Source organism: Scophthalmus maximus, chromosome 12 (genome assembly GCF_022379125.1).
Source record: "Scophthalmus maximus strain ysfricsl-2021 chromosome 12, ASM2237912v1, whole genome shotgun sequence".
Classification (NCBI taxonomy): domain Eukaryota; kingdom Metazoa; phylum Chordata; class Actinopteri; order Pleuronectiformes; family Scophthalmidae; genus Scophthalmus; species Scophthalmus maximus.
Window position 1 is genome coordinate 18819597 of NC_061526.1, and position 18246 is coordinate 18837842.

The 18246-nt window shown below is 43.9% G+C and overlaps 1 protein-coding gene across 1 annotated transcript in view; it reads left to right on the forward strand.

Annotated features, from left to right (window-relative positions):
• The window catches only part of exoc4 (exocyst complex component 4), a 96444-nt gene that overhangs the window by 49270 nt on the left and 28928 nt on the right, over window positions 1-18246 (forward strand). The window contains exons 12-13 of the mRNA XM_035610331.2: window positions 11551-11653; window positions 12385-12501. Coding sequence (XP_035466224.1) covers window positions 11551-11653; window positions 12385-12501 — 220 coding nt within the window. The remainder of the gene's footprint in view (window positions 1-11550; window positions 11654-12384; window positions 12502-18246) is intronic.

Here is an 18246-nt window from a genome sequence, read left to right on the forward strand (position 1 = left end):
TTGACACGACAAATCCTATCAGGGAGCTCCCATCACTCTCATCACAGACAACACTCCTGCTTTATAGAACAAATTCAGTTCATACAATTTGTCCTTTTATTAGTTAATTGTGTAATTATCAGCTGCCTTGGTAAATAGTAAATGCCCCTTTGTTCTGACATTTGCTGCATGCTTATCTCAATTATAGCTAATTGTCCTGTTAATTATTTTTAAGCTCTGACAATGATCTGTTGTGAACTGCGAAGCACTCAGTTGCTCTTTGAAATTCACTCACAGGGAATTTGTTTGGGTCCGCGGGTCCTCTCCTCCCCCTCACTTTGGTCAGTCTGAGGAACTGAAGTATTCTATGGACAGATTCTCTATTTACCCACATGGCTATGAACATGAAAACACATCACACACGCACCCCTGTCTCTTTTTTAAAGTGAAACACACAAAGTTAAAGGTCAGTGCCAACTCAAGGTTGTCTCTCTTCCCTGAGAGCCCTTTCAAGTGGTCACACACACACACACACACACACACACACACACACACACACACACACACAGACCGAGACATGACACCACAACAAGCAGACTCGGACAGGCTTTGAAAGGATCAATGAATAATTTAACCCCTAACATCATATTTCCCATAGCAGTAATGTATACAGAACGGCCTGCAGGTGCAGGAGATGTGTGTGTGTGTGTGTGTGTGTGTGTGTGTCTGTGTCTACGTGGAGCGGTGTGGTGTGTGTGTGTGTGTACCCGTACCCGTCTTCATCTTGTGTATGCCCTATATGCTGAGAGGTGGCTATTTCGGCAGTGTAATGTGATGTGTGGGAGTATTATCAGAGCTGTAGGTATGACAGACACACAGCCCTAGAGCTGACTTCCTCGAATTGCATTTTGTTGGCCGCCTCCAATATGAGACCTGTCACCCTGCTCCCTCCAGGCCATGCAAACCGTGATTGAGGCATTTCTGTGTGGTGTCACCATCAAGGGTGCCCGCTTGTGAGGGTTCTTTGTGTTTCTGTCTATCTGCTTGTGCGCGACAAGGTAATAGGCTGGTTTTCATACCGATTAAGATTTTTATGCGTTTTCAATTATTTTGCCCTTCTACTCCCTCTCGTTTTCCTTCAATCTTTCCTTTTTTCTCACCATGTAACTGCTTCCTTCCACCTTCACTTTGTCCTCATATAGCTCCCCTCCTTCCATCCTTACCTCTCTTCTTCCCACCCTTCTTCACCTCCGGTGTCCCCCTCCTCCCTCCTTCCTCCCTGTCAACACTGTCATAGCTTGGGGAGCCCTTCAGTGTATTACAGACCTCTCAACACCAGTTCTCTTTATGGCACTTTCTCTTTTTAAATTCAATCAGGCTTCAATGGAGCCCCCAGAACCATTTCAATTTACTACCTGGACACCACAGGATGGAAAGTCCTACGCTAACATAAGGACTAAATGGAATGGAGGGGTAAGAGAGGGCGAAGAGAGATGGAGGAAAGGTATGGCAAAGAGGGGAGGAGGTGTATTGAAACTGTGCCATGGAAAGATAACAGCAATGGAGTGGTAAAAATAGAGAGGGGTTGGGGAATTAGAGGGGAAGATGAGGGAGAGGGGAGAGTCTGGAGCGTTGCAGGGGATAAGAGACAGGAGAGAGAAAAGGGAGTGGAATGAAGGGTGGGAAATGGAGAGGGGGAGATAAAGGCATACAGTGAGGAGAACAGGTGATAAATATAAAGTGTTTTTTTAATCAGAGTAAAATGTGATGTGACACGGCTCACCTAGCAACCTGTTTGAAGGAATGCATCAACCTTGGATGTCTATGATACTGTGCAGTGCCAGTGTACTGGGCTGGGAGCTTTGAAGGAAATAAAAAACACATAGACATAACCAAATGGATATCTCAGATGAAACTAGTTTTCTGTTTTAAAAAAAATAATATATATATTTATATATTAATCAGCACAAAGGCATTCTCACCTGTGGCCATTGTACCTTTGAGAAAATAGCAAAACCATTGCCATTTCCTCACAACGATCCTTTTGACCTCAACTCGCCAACTTTCCTCCGGACCACTTGCCAATTACTTTCCCCTTCTGGGCCAAAATAGGCTCCTCGTGTCCATATTTGCTGCCAGCGCTGTGTGTGCTGTGTGCGGATTAAGTATTTCAGTAGTTTTCTGGCAAATTGATAAGCGCCTTCGCACTTAGCTCTCCCAGGGAGAGTTGCCATTTCAGTCTTGCTGAGTCATTCACCAAACCGTGTGTGTCCTTTAGTCACTCAAAAAGCCAGAATCACCATCAACTGATTAGACAAAAACATAATGCGTGTGTGTGTGTGTGTGTGTGTGTGTGTGTGTGTGTGTGTGGCCACCTCATTCCATACCAGGATATATACATAGATACTGTTTAGGTTATGGAAAAAAAAGAAGAAAAGAATCATTGTTGTTGAGTCGACTCAATCAGCTTTGTTTTTTTTTTTTTCTTGCTTACTTTAATAAAGCAGCCCCCTCCCCCATGTTTCTGTAAATGTCACCTGTGGGAGGCCACTTAAGGCACAGCTTATTAATCAGACTTGTTTTATAAGGAGGTGAGGAACACTTAAATACTTCAGCACTTAGCAGAGCACAATCAGACCGGATTCAGTTTTTGTCTGCACCTGTCTCATCTGTCTAAATCGTGCCTGTTATTAAGAATAAGAAGGAAATAAGAGTTTAAGGGGACCACAGGTGCGTACACACGCACACACACACACACACACACCGTGGGACCAGCCATGTCACCTGCCTCTTTATCTGTATTGACTCTCATTGTACAATGGTGACAAAGGCAGTAATTCAGGCCCGTTAGCCTCCCATTGTGACACCGAGGCATCTTTGCCTCTGTGTGCTGTTAATGGCTCAATGTAGCATGTGAGAGAGCAGAACCTCCCCTTGCATCCCACAGCCCTCCTCCATTCACAGGATACAGAGAAAAAAACCGCAAAAAAAAAACCCCAACCACATCACCTGCTATGAAAATGGCAAGTGATGTTCCAAAGGGGAGGTCTGGAAAAAGGTTTCGTTTGATTAAGGCAGAAGAGGAGATTGATCTAAAAGTCTAAACTTAAGAGCATATAACATCAAGACAGGTCAAGAGTTTTTTTTATTATGCAGCATATAATTGTCTCCACTATTTGAAACTCCTTTTACTTCTTTGTGTCATAATAACTGATCTTCACCGCCCATTAGAGAGTCTCTCGTAAAGCTGTGGGTCCATTATTATTCCAGGAGACTCAGTACTTTACCATTCAGTTGACAGCGGCGACAGGCCATTATACTGTATAAAATTCATGCTTTAGTGACAAACCTTCAAAAAAGAAAAAGAAGATCTGGTCCACTGAAACCTTGGAGCTGTGGTGAATGGGAATGAACAGGCAGTGGACAGGTTTGTAACCCTGCTGCTATGATTTCCTTTGCCTCTGGCAACATGGCGGGGGAAGTGTGTGTCTTTGAAACTAAGTTTCAGTGGGGTGAGGAATTCTTGCAGTGCTGGATACACACACACAACAAAAAAAAAAACAGTCAGTCGGAAATGATTCAGCGGTAAACTATCATTCACCAGCATGCTGTCACTGAACTTGAATTTACTCTAATAATAATACATTGCTTCTATTTTACCAACCAGACTGACTGATTCCCATTACCTCACTTTTCTTCTGTACTTGAAGGCCCCCATGCTTAAATTTTGATATCCTTAAGAAGAAATCTAAAAGCATCTCATCCCAGTTTTACATCTTCTCTCTCGTGTATGTCTCTGGAGCTGAGTGATGCACAGGCCAGGCCAATCACAGCCTAATACCAGTGAATGCAAACAGTGATGCTCAGCGCTGAAATGAGCCGAACAGATGGTCAAGTTCAGATTAAAATACTCTGGCTGGATTTGGTGGGGAGCTACATACCGGAGCCTTGGGCATCATGGTTCCGGTGAAAACCCCTGGATCATGTTGTGGTGTCGGGTTGACCGCCAATGGCGTTGCAGCCGCCACTGGCCCTGCCACAAGCTCGCACTCCTGCAATGTTAGACGGTGGCCATGCTGGAGATATTGCCGAGGGTGTTTTTAACGTTACAACCTTTTTGGAATTAGTGTCGGCTCATTTAAGACACAGCTTCTCAATATGTATCCAACAGAATCAGGAGCAGCTGGATTGGGTTGTAAATTATTGAATACTTTTCACCTCTCTACGCTTTCTTCAGTCCCTTTGGATAAATATGACCTAGAAGAATGAGAATCTCCACAGACATCGTCCTGAGTATGGTTTATTTGCACGGCTCTGTATTGAGTTCTTGATACTTTCACAGTATTTTAATAGCACATACTGTAGAGACGCTCTATAATCAAAAAAAGTCTGGGAAAGCTCACCTTTTCTACAAAATATCACCTCCCTACATGCCAAGTTATTGATGACTGAAGACTTCACGTGGCATTTTAGGACCAGGGCATATACGTAGCATCTATATGTGCACATCTGTGCCGAGCATCTTCACCGTATTAACGGAGTATACCTTGACTACATTACTCTTAAAGAAAAGACTAATGAGAGAGATAGCCTCGTGTGGAATTAGAGGGAGATAAAGAGATGGAGGGTGGAGAGCACGCTGTAGGAAGATGGAGGAGGAGGCCGGTAGCAGCGCTGCAGCGGTGATTTGTCTTTGAGGCTCTGTGGTGCTGATGCTGGCAGCGTCAGCTAAACAAGGCCATCTCATTTCCTGTTGTCTGCAGGAAGCAGCTGTCTGCTACCGCTACCGCTGCTGCTGCTACTCAGAGCCCCTGGTCATCAATCTCCCCTGTTTTAATTGGTCTGCACCACACTGCGTCGGCCCAGTACACACACACACACACACACACACACACACACACACACACACACACACACACACACACACACACACACACACACACAGATACAAGGAATCAGTTAGAAAAACACCGTCTCACCACTGTGTTAAGCACAGATAGCTGCTAATGAACATCACACAAATGTTCTTACATTTGCCCTGGTTTTACACTGAAGTAGATATTTTTGTTCTGCAGATTTAAAGTGCTCGCAGGGCAAACTGTTCTCGATAAAACTACATGTTCACTAAAAGCTAAATATATCCCTCGGGTCTAGACACATACAGCTTGTTGGGTTACTCGAGCAGTACAGCCTCCTTCATATCAGTTTTTGCCAATCTTTAATTTTCAGCCCCAATGATGTTTTGTGTGTTCCGGTGTGGTGGTTTGGGGGGGGGGGGGGGGGGGGGGGGGGCGGACGACGACGACACATGTCATTGCCTGATGACTCTTGTTACAGTCTAGTTGAGGTACAGACAATTGAGAGATCCAGTTTTTAAGATTGACCATGACTCCATCCTATTCACTCGCATTTCTGTCCCACTAAGCTGTGCCAGTGAGCCGGCGTGCACAACACCAGGACCCTGAAATTGAGAGGCCAAATGGAATTCAGCCATCACAGACTTAGATATACACACCTGTGCTTCTCCCACTGTGACTTGTCAAAATCCAGTCTGCGAAAAAAGGACTTTAGTCCCAAGCAAAAATGCCATGAGCCAATTCGGCATGTTATTTTATTCTTCAACTCCCAAAAATGTCACAAGATTATCTACAGAGGCCTGTGACTGGGGGCAGAGGAGTCCCGAGTATCCCTGTAGTCCATTAACAACTTTAGGAATTATTAGATTTTTTTTTTTTTTTCAAGGGAAACCCTGAAATAAGGTTTCTGGATCAATGTCTTGATCACAAGCTAAATTCTGCTTACACATACAATAATGGGATTATTCACGGTGACAGTCAATCATGACTGTGTACAGTAGTGTTACAGGAGGATGGTCCTCACTCTTATATCTCATCAGGCTCTACCTCCAAAAGGAATGGTGCTGTACTATGAATCCCATTCATACCTGCTTTTGAAAGCATGTGGACACACACACACATAATTTACATAATGCTTCTTTGCACCATCCAACGGCACTCCTTTTTCTCTTTTGTTCTCTTACACGAACACATGCTACCTCAATATGCCTTGTGCACACACACACACACACACACACACACACACACAAATGCAGTGAATGCAGCATCAGGGGCAAGAGCAAGGTACGAACAGCATGGATACTGGCAGAGGCGTGGGAAGACCATATGCATTTCACCATTCACTATTTTGCACACTTAATCACACACAATATTGTCACATCACAACACACTCAGACACACACACACACACACAACAGCAAACCCTGTACAGAGTACACACTGACTGCAATCTTAGTTCTTCCTCAAAACCCTTTTTAATTAAAAAAGAAAAGGGGGGAAAAAAAGTCAGTCAACTGGTCATGCAGCCTGAGCTTGTAGAGAAAGCTGACACAGTGCCATCCAGTGGCAGGTTATGAAATTGCTGAAGGTGTGAGAAGATTTAGAGGAAATATATTCCAGAAGAAGTATATACAGAATACATTTTGGAGCAATACATCTTGTGGATAAAAGGGGATTCTGAATCAAGCCAGTGGCCATTCACAAAGTGTTTTTCCCTCATACATCTTTTCAATTTTCTCAATTTTGTAATGCATTGCTATAACTATGTGCTTTGAAATCGCTTGAGCAGGTCTTTATATTCTGGGGTGTGACTTCATTAATTTAACACCGCCGCGGAAATGACGAATTAGTGTGAATCGCAATGTGTAATATTCCCAGAGAATCAATATTGAATGAGCAGTTGGATAACAATTAAAAAGCTGCCATTCTCGCATTTATTGTCTGATCCGTTGAAATGAAAGCTAATGTTGGCTGTGCCATAAAACCCACGAAGTGTTCGCGTCCATTAAAATCCTTTTATGACTTTGAAAATCTTCCTGAAGTGACTGGGCAGTGCTGTGACTAAGAATAGAAAGAGTAAGAATAATAGCATATGGAGAAGCCCCTTTCAGTGTCACTTTTTGTGGACGAGTGATGTATTGACATGTGGCTGTATATTTTTATGTTAATCTATGAGTGTGTTCGTGTGTGTGTGTGTGTGTGTGTGTGTGTGTGTGTGTGTGTGTGTGTGTGTGTGTGTGTGTGTGTGTGTGTGTGTGTGTGTCAATGTGAAAAAGACAGACTGATTTAGTATGTACACACACCAGCACTCACTCTCCCTCCTCCTCTGTCAGTTGGTAGAGGTTCACTGGTGTCCTGTCCTTGATGTGTGACAAGTCTTTACAGATCAAGCCTTCCTCTCTAGGCAGCAAAATCAGAATGCGCCATAGCTGATAGATTCGTGCCTGAGGAGAATTCTGGGAGATTTAAAAATGCTGAGTCTCTAATCGATCTTAGCACACTCTTCTCCCGCTGTCTTTCTTAAATCTTTGTCTTTATCCCATTTCTCTTTCGGCATCATTACGCCGCTGCTGCGGATAAAGATGGATGACGGGATCCCAACCCTTTCCATTTAAAGAAGCATTTGTTACCTTAGGTTTAGTTTCCAGTTGGAAATGAATTCAGAGCTGCTGCTATACACCATCTTTGCCCCTGTCTGCTATCGTTTGTTTTTCCTTTCTCAAAAAAAAAAAAATATATATATATATATATATATATATATATATATATATATATATATATATATATATATATTCTGCTTTCTCTGAATAATCAGAGTGCCATTAGGAAGCACCAGGTTTGCTCATTAGCCAAATCCCTGTTGGTATAAATACATTTAATTCCATTCAGGAGTGTTATTTCTCGACATACATACACAAAGGGCATAGCATCTACAATTATCCAGCTCCAGACCCTTGGCTCTGACATCTGTTTCTTAATGACAGATAATTACATTCACATGCTGTCAAATGCAATCATCAGCGTTGCTGCTAAGAAACTGCATTTAGAGTGCGATTGGTGCGGCCATGTTGGCTCTCAACACACCCCGAGGTGAGTGTGAATTTGAATATCAGCCTCACTATCTGTGTCGACGTGTGTGTGTGTGTGTGTGTGTGTGTGTGTGTGTGTGTGTGTGTGTGTGTGTGTGTGTGTGTGTGTGTGTGTGTGTGTGTGTGTTTTCTTGGCACCTGTGAGAGTAGTAGGGAATAGACATCTGAAGATGGGAACTGTTGCTTTCTGTAAGTCAACTTTTGTGTTTGCCTGGTGAATTATGTTGTTGTGCCTCTGATTTCAGTTCTCAAAGGAAATGATCGAAAATGGATTTACTGTATTGAATTTAAGGCTTTCACCTAGAGACTCTTTTCATTGTTGATTAATCCGCCAGTTATTTGTTCAAAGGGTCCATTCAGGGTTTAAGAAAAACCTGAAATAACTTTCATACATAAAAGCTGATCACGATAAGTCTTACACATTTACATTCACGTCACTCTCCCAAAGCTCAGTGTGTTAGGCCAGTTAGGTGGCCTGTTAGTGTTTATACTTTATTCATGTATTCATTGTTACTGTGATGGACATAAATCATTATTACAATCAGTAAATCACAAACGTTTTCTTGATCTGGTTGCCCTTTTTAATCACCTCAATTCCAATTCCCTTCTTGTAATTGACACCTGCGTTTAGAAACTTTGCTGCCTGCCAATCTGCGTCACATTACTTTGAGGCCCGTTGGACGTAGTGCGTGTGAGAGAGGGTAGATAAGCAGATTATTTAGGCCCACTCAGGCTTCTCACACAGGGGCGAGTCCACACTGTGTCGTTGCTGCTGTGTCCCCGCGGCGCTTCCACAGCATCTCCACAGTGACTTGGCTGACAACTCTGCCGCTTACAGCTGCCATATGCTTGACTGGTGTGTTTTGCTGTCACCTGGCAACGGAACTGACATTGTTAATGTCACATTGGGTCCAATTACTGTATAGCAGCATTACAAGATGAAGCGTGTACCATTACTGAAAACTCCCTGCTTTGAATGGATTGAAATCTTCTTTCGAATGAGTAGCCTAATAGTTTTTTCAGATAATTGAGGCTATTTGTCTACCGTTAAATCGGCTTTCATGTTAAAATGGTAGGCCTGGGAGGAAGGGCTTTTAAAACATGTATGAAATAGGATTTGACCATTTAGAAAAAAAAATACCTAATGTAGAAAGAACTAAAGCCACTCAAATTAAGAGGCTTTCAAATTAGGTCATCTCGAGACGTATCTGATGCAGGTGCTCATGATAACTGGTGAGAATGTCAATCCAGACGGATTTGTAAAGTCAAGCTCAGACGTAGCCTTGAGAGATGAAATGAGGCTCGCTGTCACCCTTTGACGAGAGATCAGGCTGTCTCACCATGTTTTTTCGTGTTTTGGCAGTTTGGCTTGGGATGCAGCCTTACGAAGATGGTGATTCCTGTGAGTTTGGCCGGTTTGTGATTCATTTGGAGTTGAGACAAGTTGACGGCTTCTCAATCCGCGCGTGTGTTACAACTTGCTTGGTGTCATTTGTTATCGCCGCCACCACCACCATCATCAGCACCAGAAGCTGTTACTCTCCATACAGTATGTCAGGCCGTCAGCGAGGCAGATGTTTGGTAGATGCGGTTGTAATGATAATGAGCTGGGAGAGACTTTGTCTGTGCTTTGCCCTCGTGTTATTTCTGCTTTTGCATTCCAACCAGCCTCACCACTGTATATTCCAAATGACTTCTCTGGATCATCCCACAGAACATTTCATGTATTGCGTTGTGTCACTAAACTTATACTACTAAAATGTCAATTTGCTGACATGGGTTTCTCTACACACTGGGTCCCAACAGCAATTTTTAGCCCAGCTACCTTTGGCGAAAGTTCCTCGAAACACCCATGGCCTCAATATCCCGGTGAAGGTGCCTGCCGCTCGGCTCCAGATGGCCGCTTGGATAGACAAAACCGTTTTACTGCCTCGTCCCTGCTACATTACTCAAATGTTATCACCCCGGCCTACAAAAATCCATCTGTGCGCACATGCTAACTTGAAGATCCATCATCCTGCCACTTGTATTGAAACAATGACAATAATGACAGCGCGAGTTGGATCTCGGAACAAGTCGGCGCGCGTGCGTTTCAACTGGCGACTTTTGTCCCGAGATTGATTCCTGAAAAAAATGAAGCTGTCGGCAGAAATTGTTCACTTTTGTGCAGCAGGGGCGTTTAAGTTGTTCTTCCTACACACTGTATTTAAAACACAAAAGCTGTATGTCTGGCCCCCAATTGTTCTGCAAGCTTGACGGTTCTAATGAGGCCACAGAAGAGTTTCTCCTCCATAACTTTCTGTTTGTGGTGGAGTTTCAGTGCTGGGAATCAATGAAGGATTTAAAATAGGTTTGGCTTCCTCGCTCACTCTGTCTCTCTCTTGCTCACTCTGACACATGGATGCCCGTACCCACACTCACGCACACACGCACACACACACACACACACACACACACACACACACACACACACACACACACACACACACACAGACACACTTGCCTCAGCTCTTGCTGACTAATTGGCTACAGATGCTGACTCCTGTGATTGTGTTTGCCTGAACGTTAACGTGCGCATGCACCCATTTTGTATGTATGTGTACATTCATGCTTAGCTTTACCTAATCAATCATGCACTGATCTATAGTTCTCTTGCATAGACTGTGTCCCTGGTTGTCTGCAATGCTGCAGTGTCCTGGTTCAAACTTCCACCTCACATCACTAGAGCACAAACACTGTTTCCCAGCAATGGAGTCTTCCTTCTTCTTTTTTACAAATGGCTATGTCCAATCAAATCTCCTTTCAGAGTCATCTTTTTGTACCTTTGCTCCTGGTTTATTTCACGATTTTGTCACATAAAACAAATGTCTTTAACCTTTCTTTGTCTCTCTCCTATACGTTCAGGTCACATACATCACAGGGCCTGTAGGTTAGAGAATTTTTTTGTTTTTTTGTTGAGGAGTTTGATTTATTTGTGCATTTATATGTGCTGAGCGCTTGAGGAGGCACTCGCTGTTGCGTGGTTTGCCCAGCGGTGTGTGTGCAAGACAAGGCCAGTGACCAATGATTCTCTGACAAACGAGGTGTGCCTGTGCCTCCTCCAACCCAATACATAACTGTCTGACCCTATCTGACCAACCAGACGCAGCTCCCCGGGAGAAGTCAGACAGCGTGCATACTGTAACTCTCATTTTCTTATTCATTAATGACCATAAACATCTTTGGTATTTGCATTTATTCTACCTTGTAGATTTGATTAGTTTTTTTCCTTCACAGACACATTCACTACTGTGGCGCACGCTCACGGCTGAGACTTGCTCAGTATAACTGAGGTCTGCAGTAATGGCACTGAGCAGCTCCACTGGAGCACTTTCAGGTGCTCAAAGGCACCTTGAGTGTCACACTAAGCTTTTCGAAATTAGCTCCCACCGGAGATCTTACCCTTCCACGCGATTCTGTAGCCACTGATGCAAAGTTACTGTGTTGCTGGTCACAAGCCCGTGTCTCATTGCTCCTGTTATAGCATTCTCAAATATTTTTAGCGCTGAATTAATCTCCACTCACACAGCTGCTGCGTCTCTTCGCTGTTCTAACGTGCGTGTGTTTGTCTTGACTTTTCTGCCCAGATTCATCCAGGAGATAGAAATGAACATGGGGCCAGGCCAGGCCAAGCAGTGCCAGCTCCGGGCTTTCCTCACTTACTACATCAACGACCTCTTCCTCAACCAGGTCAGTGAAATGACAAAGTGGTATATCAGCTTTCAAAGCAACATTTAACCGGTAAACACTAAAGCTGCTTTTTTAGACAAGCACTGATGTCCAGTCATTTTCCTGAACTGTTCCGGAGGGGCCGTATGTGGGAACGCAAATGTTTCACCGGACATTTTCAGATACTTTTCCTTCCAGCCCCCTTGGAAAATTTCCAGAAAATGTCAGAGTGACTCCACAATAGAGCACAGCGGGAAAAGGCACCATTTTAGTCTGTCACTGAAGGCCACAGTCTGCTCTTGTTACTCAATTGCTGGAACCTTTTGTGCTTTATTAGAAAATCCCTTGGATGCAATTGTGGTGCTCCCAGTCTTGAAAATCAATTGACCTGGAATTGAATGTCCCGTTGTACCCCTCAGGTTTTCTTTGATAGAACCCCCCCAAAAAACACAATGGCATAGTGCTAGTGACTATTGCATGACTTAATCTTCGTGTATAAAGCCTGTTCTTACCAAACCACACACTTTCCAGGTGCCTGGTTTTCCACCTGAATGGCCAGAAGGCAGTTAATGCCCAATGAAATGTCAAATCAGAACTAAGAAAAATACACAGGGATAAAAAATTGAGTTTTTCTTTCAGAGAAGGTAAGACAACTGTAGCTTGTCTCCCAATGGAAAACAGTGGTGTGTGTGTGTGTGTATGTGTTCTCACTTTTTCTTGCCTATTTAAAACTTCTTTTACTGAACCGTCAGGTGCGAGCAGAGATCAACAAGGACATCGAGGCAGTGAGCAAGACAGCCGACCCCTTGAAGATCCTTGCCAATGCGGACACCATGAAGGTTCTGGGCGTCCAGAGACCCCTGCTGCAGGTGAGCAACACACGCACACACACACACACACACACACACACTCTCGTTCACCCTCTCTGTTTCTATTTCAGATCGTAATTCCCATCTTGCCGTCTATTACAAAGGCTCATAATTGTCGCTGAAATATTGCTTGATCTTTCTTAAGTTTGTAGTCGTTGTGAACTGGTGGTTAAATATACCAAGCGCACACACACACACACACACACACACACACACTACAGTTCACTGAAGGTTCACCGTGCTTGTGCTTATTGTCTGGGGCAAGCTGTGTGCATGTGTGCAAGTACATTTGTCTTTGCATGAATCTGCGTCATCATTTCCCTTGAAAATTATTGGTTTGCTAAAAATGTCAGTAAAAAAACATTCCCTCTCTTAATTCTAGTGGTATTTTTGGAATACAGATGGAGGTTTCGTGTTTCAGGTTAACGTTGAGTACTGTTCATATTTTGACCGATACTGAACCGGTGCCCTCGATACTCTGTTCCTACTGGGCACAACTGGTTTTATTGTGAATTGGTCCTTGTAAGTACTGAGGTAATTTGGTCGGGCCTCTACCAGGTACAACACCAACCCTTGTGCTGATGGTTGAGACGTCCACCTTAGACATGTTTTCACCACACCAATCCAAAGGAAATTTCATTTGTCAAAATTACATTTGACAGATTATTCCAAACAAACGGTGCAAATGTAAACAGTACAACTCAACTAAGATCCGGAAACACCACCCAAAAAAATTAACCGATATCGACCGCCTCATTGACTGTGCCACATTTAACCACAGGCTCATCCAGCAAATTTTGGCAGCCTGTCATAATCAAAACAGGCTCATGGCAGGTATGAGGATTACTGCAGTGCCAATGTCGACATCGAGGCAGTTGGCAAGATGTTTCTATGTCTCAGCTGTCAGATACTCTTGATGATTGCTGGAGTATGACTCTCTGTCTACACTATCGTAGAAATGTATGTTTCAGTTGCACACATATTTTTTTCTTTTTACATGTCTGTGCGAGGGATGTGTGTGTCTCTGTGTGTGTCCATGCAGTTGTCAAGGAAGACAGAGTCCCAGGGAGGTGGTTTGTTTGCGTTGTCTGCGTTTGTGTAGCAGACCTCGGATATATGTTTGTCAGTGTGTGTGCGTGTGTGTGTTTTCTGCGTTTTGTGGCGTGTTTGTTTCTGTCAGAGCCTTCCTGTCTGCGCGCCTGGCTCCCTCGCAGGGAGGGAACAGCGGTGGCAGTTCATTACGGCGAGAGAGAGACCGTGGGCGTTTGGAGTTCAGCAGGGTTTGTTTACAGCTCGGGCCCCTCCTTAACGAGGAGTGCAGCATCTTGCTAATTATGCTGCTGTGGCTAATGAGCCTTTCTGCTGATAGTGGGGAGTGCAATAAAACACTTCTTTTGTTTGAGCTTTTTGCCTTTTTTAATTGGGCTAAATAGAAGAGCCTTTCGCTCTCCTTCTCCTGCCATTCACGTCCGAGGGTCTGGATGGCGTGTGTGTGTGTGTGTGTGTGTGTGTGTGTGTGTGTGTGTGTGTGTGTGTGTGTGTGTGTGTGTGTCTGATTCTTTGTTCATGTGTGTTCTGCATTTATAGCCACACGAGTCTGTTTCGCTACCTGTGTGTGGTTGTGTTTTTACTCCTCAATTCGAGAACCATCCCACTACTCCCTTTGATGGCCTTCATCCACGGCGTCACTGTGGGTGACAGACTGTTATCCCCCTCACGGTGGAGTTTGACTCTCTCAGTTGTCAAGAGAGCTTTTGATAAAGGGGTTTGACACCTTTTTATCCAGAAGGTATAACATAAAGTACTGGGTTTTTACTTCATGTCTTAGGAGCTCCTCGTCGGCCAGGTGGTGAATCCATCCAACTCTGTGACTACAATGGATAATTAAAAAATGATAGTGAAAGTTCTATATAATGGAGCAGATGTGTCGGCTTGTGTGTGTCCAAGTGTGTCTACATATCTATGCACAAGTTTGAGCGCGAGCATGTTTGTGCGCATACGTGTACTGTATGTGTGCTCTCTTTAAGTGCCGTGATACTCTCTGTGCCAGGTGTTATCAGAGGCAGACACACACCACTGGCGTCAGAACCAGTGTGGCTGACAGGAGGGAGAGACAGAGAGAGCTCAATATTGCTACACCACATTAAACAACCACGCTCATACACCCTGGCTGCAGCCCCATACAGGGAAACCATAGGGGAGCACATTTTATAGACGCATCTGCTCTCCGCAGCCATTGAAGCGCACATTAATGCGATTCAATAGTTTGAACTGGAGGAAGACATTAGCGTTTAGCATGTGTGGTTTTGTCTGTTCTGGGATGGAGCGGAGGACATCGGAGCCAAACAGAAATTTAATAGCATGCATGCATATGCCAGTGCGCAGGAAAGAATTTTGAGACTCTTTCACACAGTGAGACATCTCTCTATCTGCTTACAAAAGGTATTTACATCAACATATTTAAATTTCTGACCTTCAGTTATACGGTATGGGACAGGTGTCATACCCCTGGCACCTCATTGGAGCATGGAGCATGAATATTTATGGATATGTTTCCATAGCATTAACTTTTGGAGCACACCCATGTTGTTTTACATTTACAGTTAATACATTTGTGTAGTATGAACTATTTGACCCTTTGTCAGTGATATCTCACCAGTAAGAATAAAAACGACCTTGTGCAAACACTGCTGCGCAGGGGTCAAGGTGAGTATAATGCCTCGGGTTTGCTTAAACAGCCAGCAGATACGTACGTCTGAGCTTGGAGGTTAATAAGTGATATTGATATGCGCAGCGATTTGCCTATCACTATGCAACAGAAGTGTCAAATGCTGGATTTATATATCATGTACATAGACTACATAATAATGATGTGATTGTGAGTCTGACACCGGCTATATATTGTCCACTACGAACAGGAGATAATGGCTGACTGGGACGGTATATAGTGCAGTGGGAAAGGTTAACGTCATTGCATGTGTCTGTGTGATAGCATATATGCTGAGCTGATAAATCTCGAGGAGTGGCGGCGTTAAAGAACGGAGGAAGGCGACCAGCCGACGAATCAAAGGCTTCTTTATGTTTCTGTTTATGCGATATCTGGCTTTTGATTTCATTGTTCATGCAGTTCGTCTGTTGTGGCCATCTCCTTCTTGCTTTTCTTTTCCTCGACTAGACTCCCAACAGTGCACCCACACACAAACATACATGCTGCAAGCTGCAGCAGTGTGCCATTATCTGTCGGGCTTTTGCTGTTGCCACTGATTGATTCATTTAATTAGAGCGAGATCGAGGGAACGGGGCAGAGGGAGAGAGAGGGATGGGGAACAGAATAGAAGAAGAAAGTAGGATAGGGTGGGTATGGTCACTCTGCTGGATAGCTCTGGAGATTGGCTCCATTAATCTTGGTGGAGCTCGTGTCCCCTTTACACAGTCACTGTGGGACACACTAACATACAAGCATACACACGCAGCTTCACACAGTGCAACGGGAAACCAAAAATGGGGACCACGTTTCTCTTTCCCACAGACAGCGCTGTTGAACAACCTGCACTCTCCCACTTTTGTGATGTGCGTCCTCGACTGAATTGTTTGTATTCTGCTTAATTCATCAGCCAAACCACACGAAGCCACAATTATATTTCACATAAGCCTTTTCTTTTTAGCTTGATATTATTTTAGCTTTTGCAGTGTCTCCAATCAATAGTTGCTTACTGCTCCTTTGCTATGTGAGTGTGTGTGTGTGTGTGTGTATGTGTGTGTGTTTTGTGTAGTGAATAACTCTCCCTGCATTTGTAATTCATTATCCTGATTTGAGGTGTTTGTGTGTTCACAGAACTTGTTCTGGAGCCAGATAAAGACTGAATTCATTCCCTCACTCTTAGCATGCAGATGCGCTCACTGTATCGCAGAAATGTTCAGCCGCCGATGGACTGCTAATGATGTTGACCTTTTAAATTTCATATTCACATGTAGCTTTGTGAGAGAGGAAGGTGGAAGCGGACGCGAGTTTCTTGTAGAGGCGCACAGCCACACAGACGCACATCCAGCTCCGGCAACAGTAATGACACTGACCTTTTTATTCGTGATGATGTGTAGACACTGTTTATTTGTGGGGCGGCTCATCGCTCCCCGTTGATTGGCTCCCTGCTGCCCTTCCCCCCACCAACACCACACCATCATGCACGGACACGCATATGCTTACACACTGGATTACAAAGTACGAAGGGGGCAGCTTTTACCGTCAACACCCGGATCCCATCAACAGACACAGCAATCACAGGACAATACACCTGTTAGCTGCATCAGCCATGCCTGTGATTGGGACATAAGTGGGAGGAAGGAGGAAATAGGGTATTAAGGTGGTTGTGTACACACATGCACATGCACACACACACACACACACGGAAATGCACAACACTCAGACATGGAGACACGCACCATTAACATTACGAGAAACGAAACAAAATTTCATTCTCGTGTTTATCTGTAAGGAGAAAATCTCAGCGAAACTGCACAACACCCGTTTTAATTTCAAAAAAGGCCTTTTCACAGTTAAATGCATAATCTAAATGCTCTCTCATTTAGCCCAAATGTTTTCTGGGGCACCCTACTACATTATCTGTCATGAAGTGGATTGTGCAGAAGCATCGAGTCGACAATTTTACAGCTGTTAAGAATTGTCAAGGAACAAGTCACCTCAATAGATTCAAACAATGATCCACTCGTACCTGCAGCAGTTTTGGCTCCAATCTCTTTTTGTCCTCCGCTACAAGAGAAACAAAGCTGTAGTCACAAAAACAATGTGGTGGTTTTCAGAGGTTATTTGATTTTTCGGGGGTTCCTCGCCATCTTGGCTCTACCTGAACCTAAACAGTGTTCAGTAATTTAGCCTGGTCAGATTCACTCTCGTGCTCTGAAAAAGGAGGAAAGAAAAGAAAAAGTGTCCTGACTTTTTATCGCTCGGTTGCTCCGCCATCATATCCTCCACCCAAAGTTATGGTTGAAGGAAGCTGCAGTCACCAATCGCGCAGCAGTTTTAAATAAGTCTGTTTCATTATCATTTTTATTAGAAGAATTGATTATGAGACTTGGCTGAGCGCGTAGGCTCTGTAAAAGTACAGTTACACTGGAACATGAAAAAACCCCATTGGATCGTTGCTTGGTAGATTTGAGCATTTTAATATATACAAATATATACATTTGATACATTTACATCATTAGGATGTCTACAAAAGCAAATCTGGCTTTGGATTAATAATCATACATACAATACTATATAGTGCAGATCACAATATATAAATTTTGTGTTTGCTCTGGTACTAAAAGTCATGTCTTCGACTCCAAAAAATTCCCGTGACTGCTTTTTTTGGGTCCTGCTCACCTCGAAACCTTATTTCCGCGCTGCCTCCTTCTTCGTCGCCCGAGGTGTAACAGTCCCCACCACCCACCTTCGCCTGGTTATCTCACACCAAACACATGTACTCCCGAGGCTCGTGCCCAGCTGCCCTGAGCCTCCAACCTGCCTCCGTGTTCCCTCCTCGCAAATGTGACGACATGGGCTTTGTTTATTTCCTTTACCTACAGTGGGGACCAAAAGTCTTGGAGCATTCCCCGTTCAAGTAAATGGCAAAGTGCTCTCCCCCCACTGTCCTGTATCAGGGAAATAGCTATTTATTTTAGTGCGTTTGTTTGTCTGCGAGCATTCAAATGAGCTAAGAAAACAGCCCGAGCAGCTACAGGTAG